The 26568-nt window shown below is 34.6% G+C and overlaps 1 protein-coding gene across 3 annotated transcripts in view; it reads right to left on the bottom strand.

Moving 5' to 3' along the window:
- The window catches only part of LOC141429103 (sodium-independent sulfate anion transporter-like), a 45469-nt gene that overhangs the window by 14471 nt on the left and 4430 nt on the right, over positions 1-26568 (bottom strand). For 2 of the 3 annotated variants that reach the window (XM_074089300.1, XM_074089301.1), the window contains exons 2-8: positions 22611-22784; positions 16990-17185; positions 16040-16260; positions 11242-11419; positions 9122-9286; positions 6215-6376; positions 397-537 (exon numbers count right to left, since the gene is read on the bottom strand). In XM_074089300.1, the coding sequence (XP_073945401.1) occupies positions 397-537; positions 6215-6376; positions 9122-9286; positions 11242-11419; positions 16040-16260; positions 16990-17185; positions 22611-22784 (1237 nt within the window). Of the gene's footprint in view, positions 1-396; positions 538-6214; positions 6377-9121; positions 9287-11241; positions 11420-16039; positions 16261-16989; positions 17186-22610; positions 22785-23000; positions 23076-26568 lie in introns of those variants that run through there. The other variant, XM_074089304.1, reaches the window with a different exon arrangement.

Here is a 26568-nt window from a genome sequence, read left to right as displayed (position 1 = left end):
GACTGAACCTATCACCCGAGTCAGGTAAGTTTGTGGCACAATAATTTTAAAGAAAAACGTTTATACTCTTAATCATTCTCATACATTTCCTTAAGTACCTCCCGCAAATCTTTCATACTAGAAGAATAACATGACTTAAATATTATTAACTAATTTAATTATCAAACAACGCACCGCTTAAACCGCTGCAGCTAATAGAGACTAAATAATTTAGCGGACATATATTTTTTGTAGATCATAGAGGTGACCGAAAGGGTTTTTTCAACATTATCACGGAGAGGAAACCACGAGAAAAATTATGTTAAAGTATTAAAAATAGGTAGGTGTAGGTCAATTGGTGTGAATTGTCCCGTGATATTTTTTTAAAGGGTAATCAACTAGCGAGAAAATACTTACGGCTAGATTTCCACAGCTTTTTGACTATGGCGATATCCACCATGTGCAGTACGGCACAAACGATGACAGCCGACAGAGCCGCTCGCGGTATAAAGTAGAAATATGGAGTCAATATGGCTAGTGTCAACAGCACTATTATTCCTGCGAACAAAAAATATTTTTAAATTTTCAAGCTCATAAAGTATTTATGTTGGGTGTAGGCTGGAAAAGAGAAAAATATGCTTTTGAGTACGTAAAGTAAAATTTTTGTCGAAGACGTAAATACGCCAAAAATCATGAACATTAGAGTAATACATTTTTTATTTGGATTTTCTAGTTTTTTTTTTGTAATCAGAGTTCTGTGTTTATAAATTAATTAAAGGAGGAAATAATGCATTGCTAGAATGGACTAGAAACGATGGACAGGTCAAACAGTCAAACAGAAACTCGCAGTAGAGGGAAACCACCAATGAGGAAGGACGACATCTACTGGCAGGTAGTGGTGGATGGATACAGTTGGCAAAGGACCGTCAGGCGTGGAGAAGTGAGAGGAGGCCTATGTCCGAAGATGGGAAAATTAAAGGCTTCTATGATGATGATGACAGTGCATAGTTAAGTGATTGTCTGCAAAGAAATCGTTTATCGCTAACCCGCGGATTTTTTTTCATTTTACAAAATTAAATAACTTTCTTTAAAAACTATCCTATGTCCTAAGTGGTCTTAAACGATCTCCATACCAAATTTTATCATGATCGACTGAGTAATTTAAGCGTAAAAACGTAACAAATAAACAAAGAAACTTGCATTCGCTTTTCTATTAATAGTAACGAGTGAGTAGTTGAGTAGTGTTGGTGTTTCCTCGCAATAGAAGTGAAAAGCAGAGTGTATAACTCGTTCATGTCCACCGAGCCGACGGTTATGAGTCTTGAGTAAAGTAGCGCGTTTTATGCATTTGTTATACAATGTATTATAATGTTAACTTACACTTCTTCCTTATTTTTGGCTTGACTGATATTCGGATAAGTTATTATCAATCAACAAGGAACAATCAACTATAAAAAGATGTATTTTTTTAATCTTACTCGAAAGTAATAAGGTAAATAAGATTTTGGTAAAAAATTCATTTTTATTACAAGCTTTTTGCTGACTACTTTTTGTTAACGGTACTTACAATGTCACGCAATTTACATAAGTATGCCAAATTTCAAGTCAACCCGATTACTGGGATTAGGTCAAAAGTAGCGCCTGATTCAATAAATTTTATGTAAGTATTCTATCTTGTTGCTTCTTTGCCATGAAAATCGGTAAGATTCCATGAAGTATATTTTTATCTATTTTATCAACCCTTTATTGTTTATCTACCAAAATCCTATCTTCATATTAAAGAAACGGGATATTCATACGAATAAACAATGAAACGTGAACAATGAACATAACTGACATATTCTCATTTGATTTGATTTATACGCTTGGCGGGGATTAAGGTTACCGCCCTTATTGACGTACGTCTGAGCTTTGCCGTACTTTTTACGTTTACGGTCGTCCTAAAATCCATATTGTCAATATCCATATGACGATAAAAAAATAATACGGTTTCTTACTTGTCTCACAAAAATGAGAGAGACTGTAGTATATTCAATGAAGGCATGTAGACTACAAAAATAGATTTTACATCACGCACGATTTTTATCTTCGACATATTTACTTACTTATATATTACACCTCCCACTAATTTGAAATATAATTTTAATTTATACCTCCCACTAACTTGAAATTTGGACTTTCAGACACTTTTTATTTTTAGTAGCTCAAACACAAAAATAAAAAGTGTCTGAAAATCTTATTTTTTGCGTCTGTTTGTCTATGTCAGTAACCAATTAACAATTACAATAAGAATAAGAAATCTTTATTTCGCATAAGTAAGAAGTAGGTACAAACATTAACCATACATTACAATAACTCTTTATTACTCACCAACACATAGTAAGCAGTACATAAAACACAGGGATATACACAGAGATTTACCCCACGATGGCTGCATACATAACAATTAAGAGCAGGAGGACTCTACAAACACTGGGTTTTTGAAAATACCTAGAAATTTGTATGGAGCCCTCTTTGCACAGGTACGCCTCGCTCTTGGCTGTTTTTTTGTAATCCAGGACTATATTAATAAGTATGTTTTAAATAAATATTATTCAGCGTCAACCGAAAACAGTTAATATAAACGCTACACATTCAATACTACCTAAACAGCCACAATTACCCTCCAAGCTCGAGTCTGCTAAGAAAAATAAATATTATTTCAAGAAATCCAGCGAACTGAAATAATGCCTACTAGACAGTAACCCACTTTAAAATCTTATAAAAATGGTACCTTCTCACTGTTTCTGCAGTATGAAGTCCGCGGTAAGCCCAGGAGGATTGTCTGGATTACATTTTGTATCTATCTAAAATGTTTTGTTTGAAAATAGTAAGAGAGCTGTGCTATTAGATTACTCGCAAATTATAAATATAGAAAGTGCTTATAGTGGATCGGAACCAGGTGTTTTGCTTGCTCTTATCTTATGTAGCCCTAAGGAATTTAAATAATATACTACTATTTTACAAAATGCTCAAATATTACCGTCGTACACATTTTGTGTAACTTCAATAACAGCACACCGAAACACACACACAGACAGAATTCGAAATACTTCGATTTAAAAAAAATCGAGTAGGTACAGTAGATATTTTCAGTTTGCGAATTAAATCAATTCATTTTGAATCAAAATTAAGCTTCCATACCATGGAAACATTCAAATTGTACCATTTTACTAGAATACGTTAAGTATTAAACTTGAATCGAATGCAAATCACGCAATTTACATGAAACCTTGATATCTCGCTAAAACTTTCCAACATTCAGTTCTTTCAAATTTTAAAGCCACATGGGGCACTGGCTGTAAACTATGATGCAGACTTTGTGATTTATGAAGTTTCCAGTTTGCGTCGTCGTTGTGTTCCTGCATACGTGAAAATATTGCTACACTTTTAGAAGTTTTCTTTGGGAACGCCATATGTAGGACAAACATTTTGATATTTTTTGGGTAATAAATAGAATGACAGCGAAGCAACCTGATCAGTGGTCGACTCAGTTTGATGCCGGCAGGTACATCAAACTTTGTTTTAGGTATTGGGAGTGTGCGAAGTACTAGGTGAGGGTAATGAAATCTATCGCAGCGCTCATAGTGGCCAAAAGAAGAAATAATCTAGGCTCTGTCATCTGTAATACTCATATGAATCTGTCATTAACAAAGCAATTTGTATAGACTTTAACTACCTAATTTTAGTAACAGATGTTTGTGTTATGATGCGAGCTTGAATTATTGAGCACTGTCCCTGTTTTTTTCTTAATTCCTCTACATCTCGGACATGTCCAGCAACAATTTTCCTCATGAAACGGCTTGTAGTTTCAATTTTATATTGAGTAATACTCACAAAACCAGTGTTCAAAATGATACTCATTTTGATCTGAAAACGATATTTAATTTATTACTAGCGATATAAGAACAATTATATAGTTTTAGTATTATTCAAAGAAACCAATAAGATAGCTTTATCTTTTCGTTTTACAGTAAGAGTAGGTACAACTAAACATGAAGTAAACAACAAAAATGAATTCACAACTTTTTGTCCACCTAAATCACGGTATCACAGTAATTTTGTATTATAAATTAATACGTTATAGGTTTGATTTTTGTCACAATGTCGCGATGAAATTTCAAAACGTCAGAGCATCAGAGCCAAAAAAAATTCGGACGCTAGGTGGCGCTCATATCGTGCACAGAGCCAATACACTAATCTTCTTATAACGGCTGTGGGAATACAGTGTAAGGGTAAATATTGTAGAGCCAGCTCTGCACATATTACCGGTTGGATTCCAATTATTCAAGTGTTTTATTCGTGAATGTATTGTTTTTGACGATAAAGAGGAAGACATTTTATATTCAATAAATATCTCTACCTCACAACATTTTCGCAATAAATTTCATAACTTCTTCTTGTTCAGACATTCATTTCTGCTACGCTGTAGTGTAATTAGACCGACAGTTCTATACACAGCATACCAAATTTACACCAACAAGTATATCTAATGAAACAGATCGGTAGGTACAATAATTTTGCATATCAAGTCAGTGGGTACACATAACACATATTATGTGAAATGCCAAACACGGTTATCGATTAGGTACTCTTTAATGTAGCAAAAGAACAATGTTGAAAGGCTTTACCGCAGCTTTGGAAGCCAGACACTTTAGATAAGCTAGTCCAAACCCCTCTAAAAAGGTCTATAGCATATCACCTTTAATGGCATCGCGAACATTCATTTTAAACAGATGTGAACACGTAAAGGCTAAAGCATTGTTCGAAAAGACACAACTCCAAGCATTCCGCGTAAATCGATGTGCTATGAAAAATTACAGAACCATGTGCATATCCATAAACAACCATAAACCATATAGATATTTATTCCTTGTAAACGCTATAATTAAGACTAAGTATAGTTTTTTCGATTTATTTATCTTGATTAAGAATTACTTTTAGTTGCTTCCCTGCTCAACCTGTTTTAAGTTTCTAAGGTGTTTTCAAATAATATTTTTTTTTACCAAAAAATAATCGGTCTTCTTGCTGTCAATTTCCTTGGTTTTATAACTCGGAACTCGGTTATAATACTAATTCATGGGTTTTATCACAGCAATAAGAAATAGTATTTTCGTCCAGACGGCAGATATATCCAACTGGTTGTTAAATCCATATATTTCTCCTTGTATTATATCACAATCTACCTATTTAATTAAAAATAAAATTGCATCCTTTATTATAAAAAACATTTCGAAACGCTTCTTTTTAATAAAATTAAATGTCAGGTGTTTATGAAAAAATACTATATTTCGAGTATGTTTCGTATGACGGCGAAATTGGCTGATATGATATTTTATTTAAATAATAAAAGTAACTAACGTTTATAATAAAATTTGAATATTGAGGGAAACGTCGTGCAGTAAATTGACACAAAACAAACAACGGCACAGAACACAAATTGTGGGTAGCAGATTGGTCGCCTGCTACCGCAACCAATCAGATGTTGCATATCTTTCATGCATGTTGTTGTGTGACAGTTGGCCTTACGGTCCGGCACCACTTCACGCGACCGGCGACGCGGCGTGCATTTTCTCTATTCATTGTATAATATGTTCCCAGATAAGAAAGCAGTTTTGTTCAAAATTAAAGGTAATGCTTCGCTCGCTCTTTTTGCTTGGTCAATTAACACTATATTTTTATTGAATTGTGTTTTAATGTTTATTGCAGAGTTCTTCCAAAAAATTTTTCAGAGAAAGAATGAGAATTTTTCCAGTTATTTTAGTTTTCAGTTCAATTAGATGATTTGCTTGGAGTTCTCTTGCACGGTAGAATCCGGAATACAGAAATTTGCTGTACAACTGAAGTCATCAACGTAGCTCGAAGAAAGCAAATTGAAAGTGGCAATGGGCAAGCCACATCCACACAGTTCTCCACACTAACGCCATCTATTATAGTGACATTCCATCTGTCAGAAAACTCTCATTGGTGTAAATGGAGATTTCTTGACATGCGAAGTATTGCTAGATGGCGTTAGCATCGTGAAGTCCGTTTAACTTTACGGTCTTGCTGGTGATTGGCTTATTTAGTTATAATAGGTAACCAATCACAAACGTGAAACAAATATCAAAGTTGTCAACCGGACATCACGATACAAGCACCAACCAGCCAGTTACAGAAATTCTCATTGTCCCATAGTATTAATTTATTTTCATACCTGTGTAGAATCCTGCCGCAGGGGTTCGCACACCCGACGCATCGCTCACAGCGCTTCGTGTGAACGAGCCGTTTACGGGGAACGAGCGGAAAAAGGCCCCAACCAAGTTGCAAGCCCCCAGAGCGATGATTTCTTGGGTTGCGTCCAATGTTTTTCCGTTAGCTGAAATAACGCATTAAAAAACTAAAGATATTTATAAGTATTCCGATATCTCTAATTGGGGTAATGAAATATGGCCAAAATACTAATGGAACATCGGTGCATGGTGCAAAATATTGCTACGTTAGGGATAGCATCGTCATTTTAAGCCTATATGTGGGCTTCATCCTAAAATAACCAGGTATATTATAACTTACTACGGATTAAGAACTTCACGCACATCTTCGAACCGTTTCGTAGTTAGATATTATGCTAGTCTCTACACAATATTTACCTTCCCTGAAAATAACTCATAAACCTTTATTTAAGAACGGTTGCAAAACCTCTGTTAACTTAGGTATCATTCATCTTTGATCTACTTTCTTTCTTTACCAGACCCAGAAAAAAATCTTATACTGGCTTTATTTTTTATAGATTAGGATTTCGAATCTTTATAAAGCTCTAGAATAATATTTTATATTCCTGAGTCAAATACTTTATTTGTTTCGTTATTTGTTTCTTCCGAAAGCAATCAATCTTCAAAGAGTCTCCCGTTGAATAATTCTCTCAGTATCCTTATCTAGTCAAAAGACTAGTCTTTAGAGATATCTACAAGCTTGAAGGTAAGTGGTCTGGGCCTATGGGACCGTCGGTCGAGCCAAAACCCAGTACCAGAGCAAAAAATACAAATAAAATTTCCATCAAATTGCACGGACGCGCTCTAAAAATAAATCACGTGCGGCAAATTTCGTATCAAAACAATATGTAAAGTTAAAAGCCGTGCAAAATGTTAGTTGTAAAATCCGCATGGCTTGCTTTCGTAGCCCATCTAATTGGCTGTAATATTTAGACATCTAAACAATGTTGACAGTACAATAGAATCTTTAATACTTAAATATTATATAAAATTCTCAGGCTAGCGACCTGTCACTACTTATTGTACCGTTTTTGTCAAACTTTAAACCTAAAATTGCTAAAAGTGGCTCCGAAGCAGTACGTAACGTTTCGTGTGCTCAGCCGGTAGGCGTGTGCTCTGTCGGTCTGGGTACCATTTGGGAATACAGGCGTGATGATTGTGGCTGTGTAAAACTCTCAGGACAAAAATGTTTGTGACCAAACTCCTTCAAATCGGCATGACTTTTTGTGTATACTTATTCGGTAGTTCTGAGAATAGGATGTACTCTATTTTTCATACTTCTACGCGGACGGAGTCGCGGGCAACAGCTAGTGGTTCTATAAACATCACATAACTAGCTATTAAACATTTTTTTTAGTATTGACATGTAAAGCGATAATACGTACTCTTAAAAAACGGTTTCGAATTACAACGATCCGAATCATATCCGAAACCTTGAAAATACTATCTATAGTAGTCGTAGAACTATTTTGTATGATGAAGCGGGTGACAAATCGACTAGTGCATAAACTACAAAACAAAATAGTTTTACGCTACCCGGTCCGTATTTTCCCGGATTCCGATTCTATTTGAATCAAACGTACATAATGCGAAGAATTAATAATTTATATTCTAAACATATAAAAATAAATCAATAAAAGTCTATTATACATTAAAAAACCCGTGCAGTTTAAAACTCTTTCGAGTTTAGAATAGATGTTAAGCGCGTAAGTTAGGAGTGACTATTCTCTTTCATTCAGTTTTCATTATTCATTAATCCCAAATCCAGCTTAAATTTAAACTAAATAAGTAACTATTCGTACGTCGTCGTTGATACATGGGTTTATATTTTTTCCGTCAGTGTTTTTATTTCATTCAGCTTCCCGCCTAGATGCAAGATCTCCGAGAGAAGGCATTGCTTCAGGGTGTTTGTCTTGTCACACAGTGTTTAGATGTTGCTAGTAAAGTGAAGCAAGCGTAGAAGTTAACCGCTTTCACAACTCTCGACTTGTTATACTTTAGAAGAAAAATAGAGGCGCCGAAGTGCAAAAACGACGGCTAGAATGTAAACTATTTACTATGAAGTGTGTTGGATAGTTTTTGTAGAGTAAAAGTAAAGACAGAAGATATGCTAGCTCAACGAAAATTTTAATTCGGAGCAATCAACTTGTTCTTAAATAGAATAGCTCATTCGTTATGCGCATTATATTATTATTTTTACAGTCTTTATCTGGCCCTCAAATGTATGCAGAATCGGTAATTTTGTATGAAGTGTGGGCCAAATTTTGTGCCGCTGAGGGTATTTACATAGGTAATAAAACTAAAGTTATTATTTCTATGTGACGTAATGTTACCGATTTATAACTATCAAAAATATAATTTCTTTTAAATGACTAACAGTTATATATGCACCGTACTCGTGCGGTAAAAAAATTACAAATAATATTCGTTGTGATCATTTAGCTTTTGTCATACCCAGCAGAAAAATGTGATCCTAAAATGGCTCTTAATATATCTTCGACGATTGTTTTGCAACCATTTCATATTATCGTCGTTCTACTAATACAATGACTCTTTATTCAACACCACTATGTAGTTAGCTGTACAGGAAACAATGGCAATTAGAGAAAAAATAGACGGCCTTTGACTCTAGGCCGCATTATCATCCGTATTATTACGTTAACGAATACGAAAGGTTGCTACTCTTTCACGCAGCAATGCGATATGTGGATAGCTGGATCTTGTCAATATCAAATAAGCTCTTCTAACATTTTCACGGAATCAGGATGTAACGCATATAAAACCGAATCAAAGTTTTTAACAAGTAAAGCTAAAAGCCAATAATAAAATAATAATGTATTAACTATACATACAAAAAGCTTTAGCGATGGCGACGTTAGAGATGATTCCAACCAGCGGGACCACCAGCAAGCCGGATCCAAGGTGAGCTAGCATACCGCCCGTAGATATTGTCTCGTTGCCTACTGTTGCATGGAACGGAGGAGCCTGTGGCATGGGTAGACCGGGGGTAATTTTTCCTTAAAATTAAAAGAAAAATTCTAGTAAAGGTACAAACCATAGAAGAAATACAACGCAATTAAACGAAAGTAAGATAACTTATAGAGGAGGCCTAATTCCAACAGTTGAGGTTCTACGTCTAGAACTTATCAACTTTAGAAAGAGAAGCATAATATGAAACAATACCGTCAAATGCGGCAACCAACCTACCCGTACGTATACTTATACTATTACTTATTCTGTACTATCCAGAGTAACTCTGTATAAACTTCTGCCTTATGGCACAATATGCATAGTTGACTACACAGCATCTAGTCTAGCACGATATTTACTAGTGTCATGACAACCACCTGACCTGGGAAGATAGAGTTGCCTCATCTGACGGAATGAAATTCATACAGCAAACATTCTGTTGACAAGCTCGTCGCAGAAAGCTCTCATATAAAAATATAAAATAAATAAAAAAGAGTACCGTAACAATAATAAAAATATAAAAGGGTGCTTTAGTGGTGTGTTTGAAAGCGTTCTTTAGTTTGCGAAACTTTGGAAAAAAACTTTCCATACGCTAAATTGATGTTATACTTATAATCAAATATATTGACATAACATATTAACTACCCAGTAATAATTAATAATGTACAGTCGAACCCTGACTGGGTTTTGAAGTTTCACAAGTCTTGAACTCCACTTACAACTTAATTGAATGAACCGAACACAAATATATTTCACACGCGGGTTTCCCAAATAAGAAAACACAATAACAGAACGCAATTTCCATAAAACCGGTTACCTTCTGTATTTGGATCGAAAAAGCAGCAAACTACCATTTTCCATATCGAGAGATACTAGAATGAAATTTTAAATTTTCCCGATATTCATGAGATCGCTGCCAATCTCTAGTCGTGGTCGCGCTTGAGTGAACATTTGTCAGTTAATAAAGTTTCCATTGGGAGCAGTTGGGTGCCTCCAATCTTGTTTGTCTTCAGAGGGGACTATAATTTAGAATTTTAAGGAAAAATCTCACAGAGCTATCAATTTTGAAGAGGTTATAAATCTCGGCACAACTTGGAAGAGCTTATCGCCGCTGGCTTAAAAAAACAATTATTGGAGTGGTTTACCAGCCATTTTGGACAAGTAAAATAAGAAACAATTAAGCTGTCATTTAGTAAGTAATTACAAACAAAAGACAAGGAAGTCCAAATTTCAAAAAATAAGTCAAGAGATAAAAAAAATCTTTCACGCTGTAATTTGGCAGTTGTGAAAAATAATAAATTCACACGACGACATATGTATAAAAATTGGATTTTTTTGAATTACGCTTTGGATGTGCGTACAAAACTTCGTAAATCAACTTCATGTTCTTTTATATACCTTAATATAATTTTATCGCAAAACTTCAAGTTGCTTCATGAAGCCAAATAGATTCGGGCTCATTGGCGGAAAACATTTTATTTTATTGCCGTCCTTGCCGAAGATAAGCCGACCTAAGAAATATTATCAGAATTTCTACGCGTGATTGTTTTGGAAATACCAACAAGAATATTACTGGCATAATATCAGTATTAATCCCAATCAATTACTAACATTATACAATCGAATCAGCCTAACTAGTTTCAAAACAAACTGAATTGGTTTTCTGAAGTTGATCCTATGCTGTGACTAGTAAAATATTATTGACTATTGTGTTTACTATTTCATTGACTTAATAATTTTTTAATTCAAAAATAAGCAGCGTAATATAAATAAATAATCAGCGGTAAATCGATTCCATTGCAACTACTGCAAATATTATTTAGAGAGGTTTTAGACTAGAGTCATGTCGTACAATTAAAATATGTGATACAAACATTTTCGTATCTATTTATTTTTCTGATTATAGCGGCAATTGGTGGTGAAAAGGTGGTGAATTTATAAATTTGGCACTGCAACCTTTCGTAAATAAATATTTCTATTGCATTTTATTTCTTATCCTTACCAGTAAGTATCAATGGGTCGCCGACGTCTAAATAAACGCAGAATGCCACAACTGCCGCCAAAACGACAACCACAGCGTTTCTGGCGACTCCGCTAAACCACAAACTCTTCTGTAAAACCATAACACCTTTACGGCTTTTCTCGTCTTCTGGGTCCTTAATGTGAATGTCTTTCAAAGCCTGAAAAAAAAACGAATCAACGTGATAAGTTTATTTATATCGGTAAAAACAACATTTTGTCTCATTTTTTTTAATTATAGCTGAAACTGCATTAAATCAAAAAGATACATCAAGAATCATTTTCATGTTCCAGAACCGTCACTAGCAATAGGTTTTATCCTGTAATTGGATCTTTTCATACTTATACTGAGATTGATATTCAATTGGTGATGGCAGTATGACAGTTTATAACGGTTAAAAATACAATGAATTAATAATAAATTAGCTGTCCAACATAAACAATAACAGAAAATGTTTCTTTAGGTACAAATAGTGACAAATAACAAATGCAAAATCCACAAGGAAATTAAACTGTAAAAAGTGTTTTAAAAGTTCATCAAACACGCGACTTTTTAAAACCCTGTTAGCAAATTGTAAAAGCTATTCAAGCTAGCGCAAATATTGCTGAAAGTGCACTGCCAAATAACTAAATTATTCGTCGAATACTTTTTCTCTGTTCCACAAACACGAAATAGGATTTGAACCTAGAGTTTACTATATAAATGTAGTAAAAAGTGCAATGCATATTATGCAAACAGACAGAAGTACTGCCATGCACTATATGTATTAATGGGAGTTTTATGTCAATCAAAGTTATTGGTAACTACCCAATGCCTATTGCTTACCTTAGAAAATATCTATGTATATGTATACCTGTGTTTTCTGTACTGCTTACTGTGTTGGTGTGCAATAAAGAGTTATTGTATTGTAACTGAAAAACTAGATCGCTAAATAGTTAAAATGCTTTTTAGTAGTTTTTATTGACAGAATATTGTCAATCCCCATTTTGTGTTTTGGACCTACTGTTTTGAAACAAAAAAAAACACCCAAGTATGAGTCGGACTCGTACACGAAGGGTTCTGTACTAAAGGATAAATGTCATTATTAAGATTGAGCAAAAATACCGTTTCTTGTTTGTAGATACTCTAAATATTATTATACTCAAGGTACCTACTCTATAATTATTAAATGTAGGTAATTGTTATATATAAAGAATGCACAAATTTATGAGTATGAGTGAGTGCATGCGTGTGCTTGTTACCCTTTCGCGCTAAACCGGCCAGACGGATTTGGATGAATTATAAGTACCTATTGAAATAACACATTTTCCACATGATGTAAAATTCTAAAATATTATTCGCCTAAGTCTAGAGATACAACATTTTGTACGGGTGTTCGTCATACAACTTAAATAAAGGCAACGATCTCTTTTTTGCGAATCTTCATGGATTTCAATTCAATTACCAGACCTAATAGTTTTCACTTTGTGTCATAACTCTGCTTGGTATTTTCATAAAATTTCAACTTGTGTTCAACCACACATATTTGCACTGAGCATTAGAGTGAAAATTATCTAATATTACAGAATTTCAGCCAGCTAAGGTGGAAATAGGGCATGGTCTCACCTACATCTGTTACAGTTAGTTTGCTAACTCGGAGCGCTGCGCTGACCGCACTCGGATGCAGAATTTTGAGTTATTGACAAAATCGGTTACGTTTTCTTACAACCAGATGGTAATTATATTGTAGTACAATGGTTTAGTTTTAGCTGAATTTAATTCATTTCCCTTTTATACAAGATAACATTAAATAACATGACTTTATTTGGTTGTCTGAACATTAAATACTAAAGTACTTGGGGTTGCGGTCGTTCAGTGTGTTATGGCTCAAAATTATTTCGCAAATATTAAGCCTTTGGGGTTTATGTCATAGTATTTTTTTTACTTACGACAGTAAAAACTATACCTGGAACTACCTAGTGGAGTGGGTACGTAAACATAACTCTTATTCTACGTCTTACAAGAGGCGTTCCAATAAAAACAGAATAAAGTTTTCAAAGCTTCTGCCTATTTATTCTTCAAGTATTTAAATAATAACAGCGCTGAAAGTTGAGTATATCCGAGCTTAACCTAGAATTTCTAATTGAAATAGATCGTGCTGTGGTAGTGTATTTTCTAACTATTTGGGGTGATTTATGCATCAAGAAACGTTAGCAAGTGAAATGTAGAGAGCACCTAGTCTTTAAAGCTATCTACGAGCTCCGTTATTTATAACCATGCACTGTTTTAATATGTATGAACACTAAGCAGTATTTGTTGGTTGATGTTACAATACCCTCAATAAGCGCCTGTCTGAATAAACAGTTATGTACTTTTTCCGACTCAATAAAACATACAACGTTGTTACTGCGATTGTACTTTTTGAGGCTGTAATCTAATCTATGAAACCATTCCTCCAAATCAGCCCTCTCATTCTGAAAGGAGGCCTGTGCCCAGCAGTGGGACGTATATGGGCTGGGACGATGATACAACTACAGAAAAGACGTATCCGCAGCAGCATTGGTTCTGGAAAGATCATACAAAAAAAACTACTGTTTTCTTGTTATTATTACAGATAAAGTGAATAATGTATTTGTATCGGAAAAAGTCTGATCTCAATCAGAATACAACTGCACCCAAAGTGAATACAGTTATAGTTTATAGTGTATTTCCATCGGAAAAAAGTCATTAAATGATTGACATCTTCGTATCCATTATATGGAACTTTATCATTTAGTGTCAAAACGGCTGTACGCTGTGTACTAAAGCTAATTGAGAGAGAACGATAAATACGAATTTTCCGAAAAAATACGATGTTAAACCATTATGTACATCTATAGTTCCGACATCAATGTACAATGTGTGGTTTTATATTTCACCGTATAAGGGTATGGTACGTCATGGCTTACTGGAGGAGGAAGGGGCAAGAGCGAAATGTACGAGATTATTATGAAGACGCTTCGATACTACCCTACACTTTCACGGTGACTTTGGGAAATTACACAGTGTTCCTGTGAACAGCTACCATTTCACCGTGAATACCGAACTTTTTTGACCTGACACAACGGACTAAAAAAAAGATACCGTTAATAAGGAGAAATGCCTAAGAATGAAAAATGAAAATTATGTTCATGTCATGATCATGAAAGTTGTATAGGTACATTGAGCTTCCATCAAAACGGCGCCGCCTTTTGATTCTTAAGAATACACAATGTCTAGATCTAAAAATGCAAGGTGGAACGAAACGTAATGAGTGAAAGAGACAGAACGAGAGAAATACTGACGAATGAGCGAGATGCAAGATAGTTGAGATTGAGGAATGTATGAGAGTGATAGAAATAGGATTTTAGTATGTAAGAAAGAGACAGCAATAAAGAGAATGGCGGAATCTGAGTTCCAATCCTTACAAAAATATAACGCTCATATTTTTATGATAAATCATCATCTTCGCTATCTTGTCATGTTATTTTAAACAAACAAATATATATTTCACGACACTGCTCGAAAATGTGGGCATAGATAACCTAAATCCAGTACCCAAAACTGCATTATATACTCGTATGTACAACATCTGACTCATTTATGGCTCGCAAAACACGACAAAAATGTAACATAACGAAAACAGGTTGTATCAATATTATATAGGTATGTATTTCATAATACGATACGACTTTTTAGAATATAATTTCTGAATTTCATTCCTGGCGTGCTGAAACGACAATTGGGCCAATCAAAAGTAATCGTTTGCTGCATGTGAAATTAAATTAACCAATGATAATGCGTCATTCATGACTTTCATGAGGTGTTTTTTTTTTCTTAAACGCATAATATGCACAAAATGCTTTATTTTTTTTAAGTATGAAAAACTCCACAGAACCGCAGCAGCAGGGCTACTCCGAAACTCGAAACTCGAAGTTCGTGTCGTGCGGTCCCTCTCGCTCTCGTATTAAATAGTATAAGTGTCAGAGGGACCGCACGACACGAACTTCGAGTTTCGAGTTTCAGAGTAGCCCTGCAGGTCGGACATGAAGACGATGATGGTTTGATTTTTTAAATATGTGGATGCGTACTGGCCACTAAGAACGGGCTCGTTTAAAAAAAATGTCACAAAAGAAAAACTAAAATCGGCGAGAGGGGTGACCATTTACCGACCCGGATAATACCGACATGGAAATACCGACCCAATTATTCATTTAAACGCCCATACAAACTCGTGTCAAACTGACATGAGTTTCTATGGGCGTGCACAAGAAAAATCGAGTCGGTATTTCCATGTCGGAGTTATCCAGACCGGTAAAGAGTGTCACACGGCGGAAGCAACGCAGGCATTAGATTCTTATTGTTTGTTTTGTGATAGATATTTTTTATTTCCTCGCAGTGATCGTGAAAAGCACAATGTTTAGTTTCGGCCAAAAGTGCAATAGATGAACTCGTATTATCGAAGGCCTCCCCTTCGGGTCGGCCTTCAAACTAACTCGTTCATCTAATGCTTACTTTCGTGCCTCTACAACCATGTACTATTATTTCACATGTGGATGCGCGTATAGATAGATTTTATACTAGTAATGTTTGTGGTATTCAACGTTATACAGATCTGTGTACAAATAGAACAGAGTACAACTCATGCCCTATATACGTAGTTTAACTAGCAAACGCAAGTCACGACTCATAACTCAAAAAAAAACTCGTTTTGCCTAAGTCTACGTATACTCATAACAGTTACACAACTTAAACTATGGCTTCCAAAAAAATAATAACTCACTTTCATACCCAACAGGAGAATGCAACAAGCTAAACTAAGTAGCGTATCTGGTAACCTCGTGTCTCCTATGTGCTCAAACAGTCCTTTCCATGTAGATATAAAACTCTCGGCACTGAACTTTAGGCCCAATAGACCTTTGATTTGAGACGATGCTATAGTTAAGGCAGCAGCTGATGTAAATCCAGAGACAACTGGAAGTGAAACAAACTCCACCAGAAAACCTGAAAAAAATTAAACCAATATTAATTTACCAGTTTTAGGTTTTTGCACACGTAATCCATTAGATGCAGCAGTTGAATCGAAATATGGGATTTTACTTATTCCTTTGGAAATACCCAACAATTAAATCGTAGTTTTCATTAACACTACATTAAGTTTTATGATTTTAAGCCCAGTGGTTGAAATTTCGAGATTTTATCCTGATCCCGTGAGACTATCGGGATAAAAGGTAGTCTATGTATTATTCTACCCAACCATCTGTCAACACACCAAATTACATTCAAATCCAATCTGCCGTGTTAGCGTGAATGATTAACAAACATACACACAGACACACACACACACTTTCACACACTTTATAATATTAGTTGGATTAGGAGAACCTAGGTACCTATATTAATTTGTTATACCTATATAAAATACATAGCATAGTTTACAGTGTTGCGACGCCGTAATAACTCGATTCCCACCGGGTTGCCTTAACTTTTTAGGTGTCGTGATGACAAATATGGTACGTAAAGCTTGTGTAGGTACAGAATACTAGTTTTTGCATCCGCATACCAAAACTCTCACTCAGCGCTTACGAAAATATTTGTTTCTTTTGACACATAATAACGATAAAGAACTTAGTTTGGCACATCACAAAGACGCTGACGTGGTTTATTTTATTACAGATACAATTTTCCTCATGAAAACCATTCACACGTTATATTTAGTGAACACAAACATACCAAGGCGCAGCATGCCGGCAACAAGTTGGACAATACCGGATGCAAAACATAGCAACACAGTGAAGTCCGGGCTGGTCCCGCTGGTGTATGTAAAAGTAAGGAGGGATAACAGCGCCGTGGGCCCAATGTTGATCTGTGGGCACGTGCCCATAACGGCGTATACAAATCCACCCACGAACGACGCGTAAAGGCCATACTGTAACAAAATGTACTTACATTATTTACGACGACAAGATAAAATATGGAGTTCGATAAAAAATATTTTTTAGTAGTTCACTCTTTACGAGTTTTCTGTCTATTATTCCCAAATGTATCATTTCCCAACTCACGATTTCCTCTGAAACCATATTTTTTTCGGAACTTTCATAAAAAAAAACCTAGCCTAACCTACTATGTTCTATAAAACAATAAAACCACAAGAAAATACACTTTTGGTTAGAGTATTTTTAGTAATTATTGATAATTTTTACAATATAGAGGTCAATATCGGCTCGCATACTTGTTTAATTTCCGAATGTAATGTTTGTCAAAATGATCATTTTTCATAACTCTTTTTTCTCTGAATCCAATAATTGTTCAGAATTGTTATAAAATAAACCTAACCTAACCTACAGTTTTCTATAGGAAGACCATTTAAAAATTTCAGAAAAATGTAAGGTTACGGTCGGAAAAAAAATATGACAAACGATGATTCGGCTAACATTACAGTATGACGAGCGAAAAGTATGCGAACTTTGGCGCTCCCGCCACGAACTCTCACTTCCGATCTTTGATACCTTTAAAATACGTGCCTAACATATTTTGATAGTTTAACTATCGGACTACAAAATAGTAATTTTGGACATTTATTTTAAATTGAATTATACCCACATTTACAATGAAACTGACATTATTATATACCTACTCGTAATTATTCTCATTTTAAAACTCAACCAAATTTAGTTTTAATACAAAATTTTGGAAATGTGAATATTTCTAATTGTGTCATTTTATTCTAAATGGCGACAAACGATACTTAACGAATGAGCGGAAAACGTGTCCGGAAAAAAGATAAATAAATAATAAACCTAAATGTTAAACATAATTCATTAAACATTCATTCATGTCAAAAATAAAACTGCTGTAAAACAAAAGATCGTGCTTTCGGTTTTTTCCAAATGACTTATAAATGGTGTTTTTAAACACAGAACTGACGGAAATGTAGGAACAAGTTCTACACGATGAAGTGAACTATTACTAGTCAAATGCAAAAACACCTATACGAAAATTCAGTTCAATTTTTAAAAAGGCGATTCGTTCGTTTTTCTTTAACATTTAATGTTACCTTCCTTTGACTTTGCGAAGCGAAAAAACACAGGCGCAGCCTTTCATGATTAAAATATTACGGAGAAAAAGGGGGGAGCGAAAAGCAAAATAATTAACTGGTTCAATTTTTGATATCGCTTCTTGCTTCGTGTTATTTCTATAAAAAGGTACTGATGAAGTTACGTTTTACGTGACTCGGGAGACAATTTCATTATAACAAGTTGAGTTGAAAATACCTGGAAAAATGTTTAAATGTTTACTGAAAATTGTGGTTTATCATTTTTGTTCAATGGACTCAATTTATTTTAATTCATGAATAATTTAAAATCTGTACGCGTTCACCATTTAATAAAGATGATTTATAACTGAAGTACTTAAATGTGTTGGGTTACACGGGTTGGGTTACATGCTGATCGAAATGATAAAAAATATTTTTTTACCTACCTATTTTTCCTTTTTTATTCATTTGGTTTTAATAATGAAATGAAATCCAAATGAAATTCGATTGCTTAAGGTTTTGTTTACTTCAAAAGGTTTAAAATTTAAATGTTTTTGAAATTATTTTTAGGGTATTATTTTGGACAAATGGAATTAAAATGTGTTGTTTTCATACGTTGTTGTACATTGTAGTAAGATCCGGTGTTCCTTATATACATTATCTATGTAGGTGAGGGCAATCAAGTATATAGTAGCGTACCTAGATGTAGCAGTTTCTTCGTGTCAATGTATTTTTGTATTGCATTATTATTTAAAGTAACATGTTTAGTTTTACTTTAAATCTTCCTTGCCTGGAACTCCATAACGATAACATTTTAACCATAATCTTACATTAATACAACCTATTAAATGACTATGTTGGCAAAATTGTCCCTTGTCCTTCGGACAGAGACCATTTATTTAAAAAAATGACTACGTCGTACTAATTTTATAATTGATGCGTAATTTTAACAACCATAATACACATAAATGTATAGGACGTTTCGCACAAGACGCATCTAGGTCAAATAGCTAAACATGGTTCATTTGATTATACAGTGTGTTACCGGTGTATGGAAATTCCAAGAACTGGATACGTAGTTCTATAAAAATATAGGTATGGATACTTCATACAAGTAGGTACCATGAGCCTAACGAATAAACGAATTATAAATTTATTTATTTTTAAAGAAATCTCATTAACGATTTTTTATAGTTAAACTCATTATTGTACATAAGAAACGCATGAAAATAACTGTAAACAAGAGAAAGAGATGTACAAAGCTGAACTTCCTTTAAAGGTTGTCTTCCAGTATTAGTACCTAGTATTTGTATTGTTATTTCTTTTCTTGGTACGATAACTTGCATTAAAAATGATTACCTCTATTTAATTAAAGAAGGAAATTAAATTTATAGGCGCAAATACTCAATTAAAAAAAAAAACACCAACAAACATGCAGTGCACCTGAGTACAGAAACTCCTAGTATTTTCCTTTTATTTTTATTTTTGAATCCGCAATAAATTGGTAGATTTACCTATGTTTTTACTTTATTTTATTATAGGTATGTTTTATTTCTCCAAAAAACGAATGTTTTATCAAAATTAAATTTCGTTTCCGTAATTAATTTCAAAAATTGCTAGCCTGGTTTCAAAGTTATGACTATGGCCATCCGCTTTATAAATGGGGTTACCACAAAACGTAAATTATCTGTTTTTTATTGCATATTTTACAATTTAAAACGGAAGGTACATAAGGTACATGCACCGTCCAAGTTACTTTACCTCTTGTAAGTTGAAAACAAAAGAGTTTAACAACCGTTAAGTCCTTTCATAAAAATGTAGTTCGTAACGATACTAATTCAGTGAACGTTTTGTTGTCCCAAATGCAAATATTCGTGAATGATTTCAAGTCACCGACTGCTAAACTAAAGTAACTAAATTTAAATGAACTAAAACAATGGCTTTGGTCACCCACGACTTTATGATATCTACATTTATGCAAGAATTGTGTGTTCATGCAGTTCCTCTACCTCCACACTGTAAGAAAACACACAAATCACACAAACCCCTTCTATCACCACCACCATACTACACTGACGCGTTTCGAACTCAAACATAGCTCATCTTCAGAGAAACACAACCGTTCACCAAGCTACCAGATGTTAGACCCAAAGAGCGGTGAGCAAAGCAATTGTTTAAGTTCATTGATATGGACCTCCGCAAAGTACGCCTATTTCAATTGATAAATTTAACCAACAACTCGTGCCATTAAAATATAATTAAACTAGCTTTTGCCCGTGGCTACGCCGGCGTGGAATTCGGTTATCGCGCGCTGTTCCCTCAGGAACTGTGCATTTTTCCGGGATAGAAACTAGCCTATGTCACTCTCTGGTCCATGAACTATCTCTATGCCAAAAATCACGTCGATCCGTCGCTCCGTTACGGCGTGAAAGACGGACAAACACACAAACACACTTTCGCATTTATAATATTAGTATGAATTACTGTAGGTACGTAAAATGGGCATTAAATTAAATTATATGCCAACTCATTTTCTACGAATATAAATTAGTAATTATGGATTACTATAACATGTTTTAGTACCTACTAATTTTAGTAAAATTCAAGTCTTCAAAAGAATGAAAGTCAAATTATACTCTAGAGTAGACTTCTGTAGATTGTATAATAGGTACGTATGAATCATTCAGGCAATATAAAATGCTACTAACTATCTTAATCCTCTTCAAATAGTCTAACAATGAGTAACCCATGATTTCCGAAATTATGTCATCATAGTCATAGTAATGAAATAAATACTAAAGACTTACATTCAAACTAATTCTTCTGGTAACATTTATGTCCGTTTTACATACATTTCATATTTTAGTTACATAATTTCTTAACAGATGGTGTGAGATGTACTAAATTTGTAGTTCTGTTTTACAACCTCCTTATAGATGGTGCTAGTTGCAAACATTTTATATATTTTTCATCACACTTGAACGTAAACAGTGTCGTAACATGCAGGCTACCTTGGTTGCAACCCCCCAAATAAAACCCTCGACCTTAATGTGCTTGTCATGAAACCCGTGGTCGGTAAATGAGTCATTGCCCGTACAATTTTCCTTGTCATGAAGCCCAAGGTCGGTAAATGAGTCAATATGCGTACTGATACTGCTGCTGCAGGAGCACCTGCACAAGTACGTTGCGGCGCATGCTGCGTGAGGGGGAGGGAGGGGGAGAGCGGCGCTACCAAGAGCGCAGCCTAAGGTATCGCCAATATTTGGAAGAATTATATATTTTTGCTTTTATAAATATAAAATTTTACTCGCAAATGTGATGAAAAACATTGTATGTCGCACGGGCGGTACTAGAATTACGAACATCGACTAATTAAAGCCCTCAGTCTTCGACTTCGGGCTTCTAATAGACCCTCGTTCGTAATTTCTTATTTACCGCCCTTAAGACACAATGTACTATTTAGTTTATTTTCCACCCGTAAGATGTCACTATCAAGTGCATGGCAGTGAGCATCCTACATCACGCTTTTAAGATTTTTCTTGACTTGATGGCATGACCGAAGAAGGTCTACGTTTTTTATCCTCATAGTAACCCTCATTATCCTCATAATCCACAATACTATATCTACTTGATTTAGCAGTATTATAGTGAAGTTATTCAGAAGACAGTGGTATTACTTCTTGGGACCGTGTGGCGTTAACAATATGCCTCACGTTTGGTAATATTTGCTAGGTGTGGATCATCACATTTTTATGAATGGTGCATGACTAATTTTAACAAGAGAAACAAGAAAACCTATTGTGCGAGAATTTTCACCTTTGTTTTTGGAAGTATAATACAAAACACGTTCTGCGAAAAACTTGAACACCAGGAAATATAATCCAATAAAATCCAAATGTATAAAAAAACCATAGATAAATCTTTACATAACTAGCACCATAATAAAACTAGAAGTAACGTTAAAAATACGAAGTTATATAGTCATTTTAGACGTGCAAGAAAAATCGGACATATTTCTGCAAACAGGAACCAACCCACACACCCCCAAAGTTGAAATAAGTATGCAACAAGTTACTAAAATGGACTCTATCGAGTTGATAAAAGGTGCATTTTAGTAATTTGTTGCATACTTATCTAAACTTTGGGGCGAGATGTGGGTTGGTTCCTGTTTGCAGAACTAAGTCCATCGTGAAAATTGCATTACATTGCGGTGCTCGATTGACCGCTACACACTCATTGGTTTAACGGCATCGCAACGTAATGCAACTTGCACAATTTTTTTTGCAGGTCTAAGCCAGGCTTATGAGTATTAGCTTACCTGTGGTTCTAATCCAGCTAGCGACGCGTACGCAATAGATTGGGGTATTAACGTTAAAGCAACAGTGATTCCGGCTATTAGGTCTCCCACAGCTGTTCCTAGGTCATAATTTTTCGCCCAAGAGAATATCGGGAATATGTTACCAACAAGTAGTTTTGGGTCTGGTAGCTTCATCTGAAACAATAAGAAAATCTATTTCTATTTCTACTAGGACGTAGGTTAGTTTTTATTCCAGATAATTATTTAGTTCCCGCGGTCGTGCGATAAACAAATTATTCGCAAGCAATGTCGCTGTCAACAGCTACTCAAAATGTCCGCCTATGAAGAATTTGTTTATCGTCATCCCGCGGAAATTGTCATTTTCTGAGATTAAAAGTGTCCTATTCTTACCCAGGGTGTCAAACTATCTCCATACCAATTTAATCTAAATCGGTTCACCGGTAAGCATAAAGAGGAACAGGCAGATAGAAAGACAGAATTTCGCATTTATAATATTAGTAACTTCCGTAAGGATAACGAAAGAAAATCCAGGATGGCAGGTTTCAAATCTATAAAATGAGAATCTTATCTTATTTCCAGAGACACAATTTATTGAACCATTATATTACTAAACAACCTTTATAATCATAACAATTAAGTATGACCACAAAGTGATACTTAAGTAGTTTATAATGGATATAAATAAAACTGTTATGAGAAAACTTATTCATTGTGTCATTTGTCGGTATTGACACGTATTGATAAAAAAAAACATGTCACTCTTCATTGAATAAGTAAGGAACCTAATTAACTTTGTCTCTATAGACATACCAGCTTCCCTAGTTTTCAAAATTGCTTTTTCGTCTATATTTATTTCTGTAAGTACGAGTATTGTATAATACAAAGGTAATCAATGAACTAAAAACTTACTTTGCATAACCGAACCTTTGCAAAATAACGCCTGATTCAATAAATTAAATATTTAGTCCTTATCCTTACTTATATTATAAATGCGAATGTACCTAACCTCTCTCGAAAGGTAACTCTCTGTTTCCTCTTCACGCTTAAACCGCTTAAACTATTTAGAAAAATAATAATAATGAAGATATATAGAGAAACTGGGAAGTACATAGTTCTCATATCGGAAATTTTGCATAGTTATCATATCTTCTTTATTTGAACGGCCGGCAACTCATTCGTATTTTTTTTAATTATTCGATAGAGGTATCATTGGACGGCGGTGATTGCTTTCCATCGCTTGATCTGTCTGCTAGTTATCCCCTATCATGTAAAAAAAAACTTTCAAGGTGAGTGCGTTTTCGTCAGACCCTTCAATGGAAGGTCTTTCGAAAAAACTAAAACTAATTAGTCGGATTGTTCGCTTTAATTTTAACTTATTATAAATCATGTCTCATCTTGATATAATACCAAACATCTTTAGCAAATCTTTACATCCTTTCCTTATCTTTTTGTATACATAAATCAAGTATCTAAAGGCACACAAAAAGGTGTTAGTAATACGCATCAAAAATCTTGGAATACTCATTATCCCTAGACAGTGTCTTGACTCAGTAGTAATAATAATATGTACACAACTGTTTAAGGATAAAATATATACCTAAGGGCTTTTGATGAGTATAGTTTAGGTAAATGTAATACTCGTATATAGTTCGAATAAAGTTGAGCGTTGAGACTTGTAGATAACTAAGTAGTTGATGCACTTCAGTGCTTAGATAAGAGGCCAAATACCGGATGATAACTAAAGTATCTTGCTGCAACTAATATTTGGCGTTCTCTCAAGAGCTCTTACGGTGTAAAGTGCCTAACCGCGCCTAATTGTTTGTGTTGAGTAGAGAAATGGGCCAATCAACTTTTTTACCGACACTAATCTGTCCGCGACATTTCAAAAAATTGCAGATTTTTGTAAGTAAACATGTTTTTTCTCTAATTTAAAAGATGGTGTACATAAATACATGCCATCCGTAAACCGTGAAATATCTTGTTGGAAGTACGATTTTTTGGTAACGCCAGAGACAATTTCGGTAACGCAGGAGATGCCCAAAGTGTCGGTAAAATAGTTGATTGGCCCAAATATGCATTTAAATTAAACAATAACGATGATGATCGCATACATTTGCTTTCGGCTACGCCACCATTTTCTTGTTTCTAGTAGGAGCGCTCTAATAAATAGCAATGTGTTTATCAAATACATTAATGGTCAATGTTTCATGGCAAACAGGACCAGCCCCGTCACTTTTTAGGGCTCCGTGCGCGAAGGATGATAATGAGAATCTTATTATGTCACTAGGTACACTGTATTTATTTTTTCTAACTTAGTGTTATTTAACACTAATCGAGAGTTTGTTTTTCTAAACAAAAACGAGCTAAACGCAAGTACAAACATAAAAAAGTGTAAAAGAATCTTGGAGGAGTAACTAAATCGAAAACCATCTCCTTTTCTGGAATCGATTAAAAACGGGTTTGATTAGGATGCAACACTTTTCTACTAACATATAATAGAGGAGAGTAATAGAAATTCCTCATCTGTATATTTCCGGGCCTGTATTGTGTGAGTATTTGAGTACAAACCGGTTAATTAACACACTCATCTATCGCATATAAATGTATATATAGAATAGGAGAAAGAGGTTAAAAGACACAATTGAAGACGATATTGGCCAGAGTAACCACATCTGCGGTAAAAGCTAGCATCAGCAATAACAATGTACCCATATGAGTTTATTAACCTTTATTTTCCTGTTTGCTTCAAACAAAACTTCGATGGCCTTCCCAATCCGCTTTTATTAAGCGACACGACAAAAAAATTGGCAAAAACTTGGACCAAGATCGTTCAATTGGAGACTTTATAACTCCGAGTTGTTATTGAACCTCAACTCTTATTGGATCGTAATGTAGCTGATCCCATACAAGTAATTTTGTTCTGTGTTTTCCTGCGGACATTACAAAAGTTAAGGGTTGACAGCTAAAATTTTAATGACATATATTTTAAGTAATTTTACCACTTCCTTAAAATAGGTAATATTATAACACTGACATTACAGCGCCTTACTTTTAGCCCATTCAAAGAAAACATAAATTTTGATGACTCCAAGCAGTTAACGTGATGCCGAAAGGAAAGACCACTTGTTTCATAACGAGTGACCCAGATAGTGCATCTTGGTCACTCACTTGATACCTTGTACAACAATTTTAAGTGGAACGGGGTTGAAGCTAATAAAAGAAGTTTGGTATAAAAAACAAAATATTAACACACACACACACACACACACACACACACCATATTTAAACAGCTAATGTAATATAATAATCGTAAGTTAGGTCATAATATACATAATAATATCTATAAGAAGTAGTAGTTATGTAACACATATATTAATACCTGGATCCTGTATCACAGGGACTCCTAGCACAGGATCCAGAGCCGTAGACTCTTTTTTATAAGCTTTTTATGCAATAAACTATTTATATTTTCATTCCTAGGTAAAAAAGTTATTCTATTAAGTCCCTTAGATTATTAGAAAATATTGGACTCATATTATATTTTACCTTTTGTCAATCAAACGAAAAATTACAAAGGTGAAGCGCCAAAATTCGAGAATGGGGGCCCGTGGCGTGACTCCTTATCAAAAAGTGTGACGTCACACGTAACTTTAACCGGCTATACTTCCATATTTTTTGTTCAATTGACAAAACAAAGAATACGACACGTGTGTCGTAATTTTTTTTTTAAATCTAGCTGACGGACTTATAGTCTTAGAAATCTAGGTAGCCTATTAAAACGATTTTTTATGTCAAATTTATTTTTTACCTTACAATACGGCGTCGATTTCATCCTAATACCTGGCCCTATACATCGAAGTGCAAAATTCGAACTTCGTATGTTGCCGTCCCGCTGCCGCTTATATTGTTAAATACAGGAGTGAGATGGACGGCACGACACGAACTTCGATTTTCGAAT

This window comes from Choristoneura fumiferana, chromosome 6, assembly GCF_025370935.1.
Source record: "Choristoneura fumiferana chromosome 6, NRCan_CFum_1, whole genome shotgun sequence".
Lineage (NCBI taxonomy): Eukaryota > Metazoa > Arthropoda > Insecta > Lepidoptera > Tortricidae > Choristoneura > Choristoneura fumiferana.
This window is presented reverse-complemented; position numbering and strand designations above follow the sequence as displayed.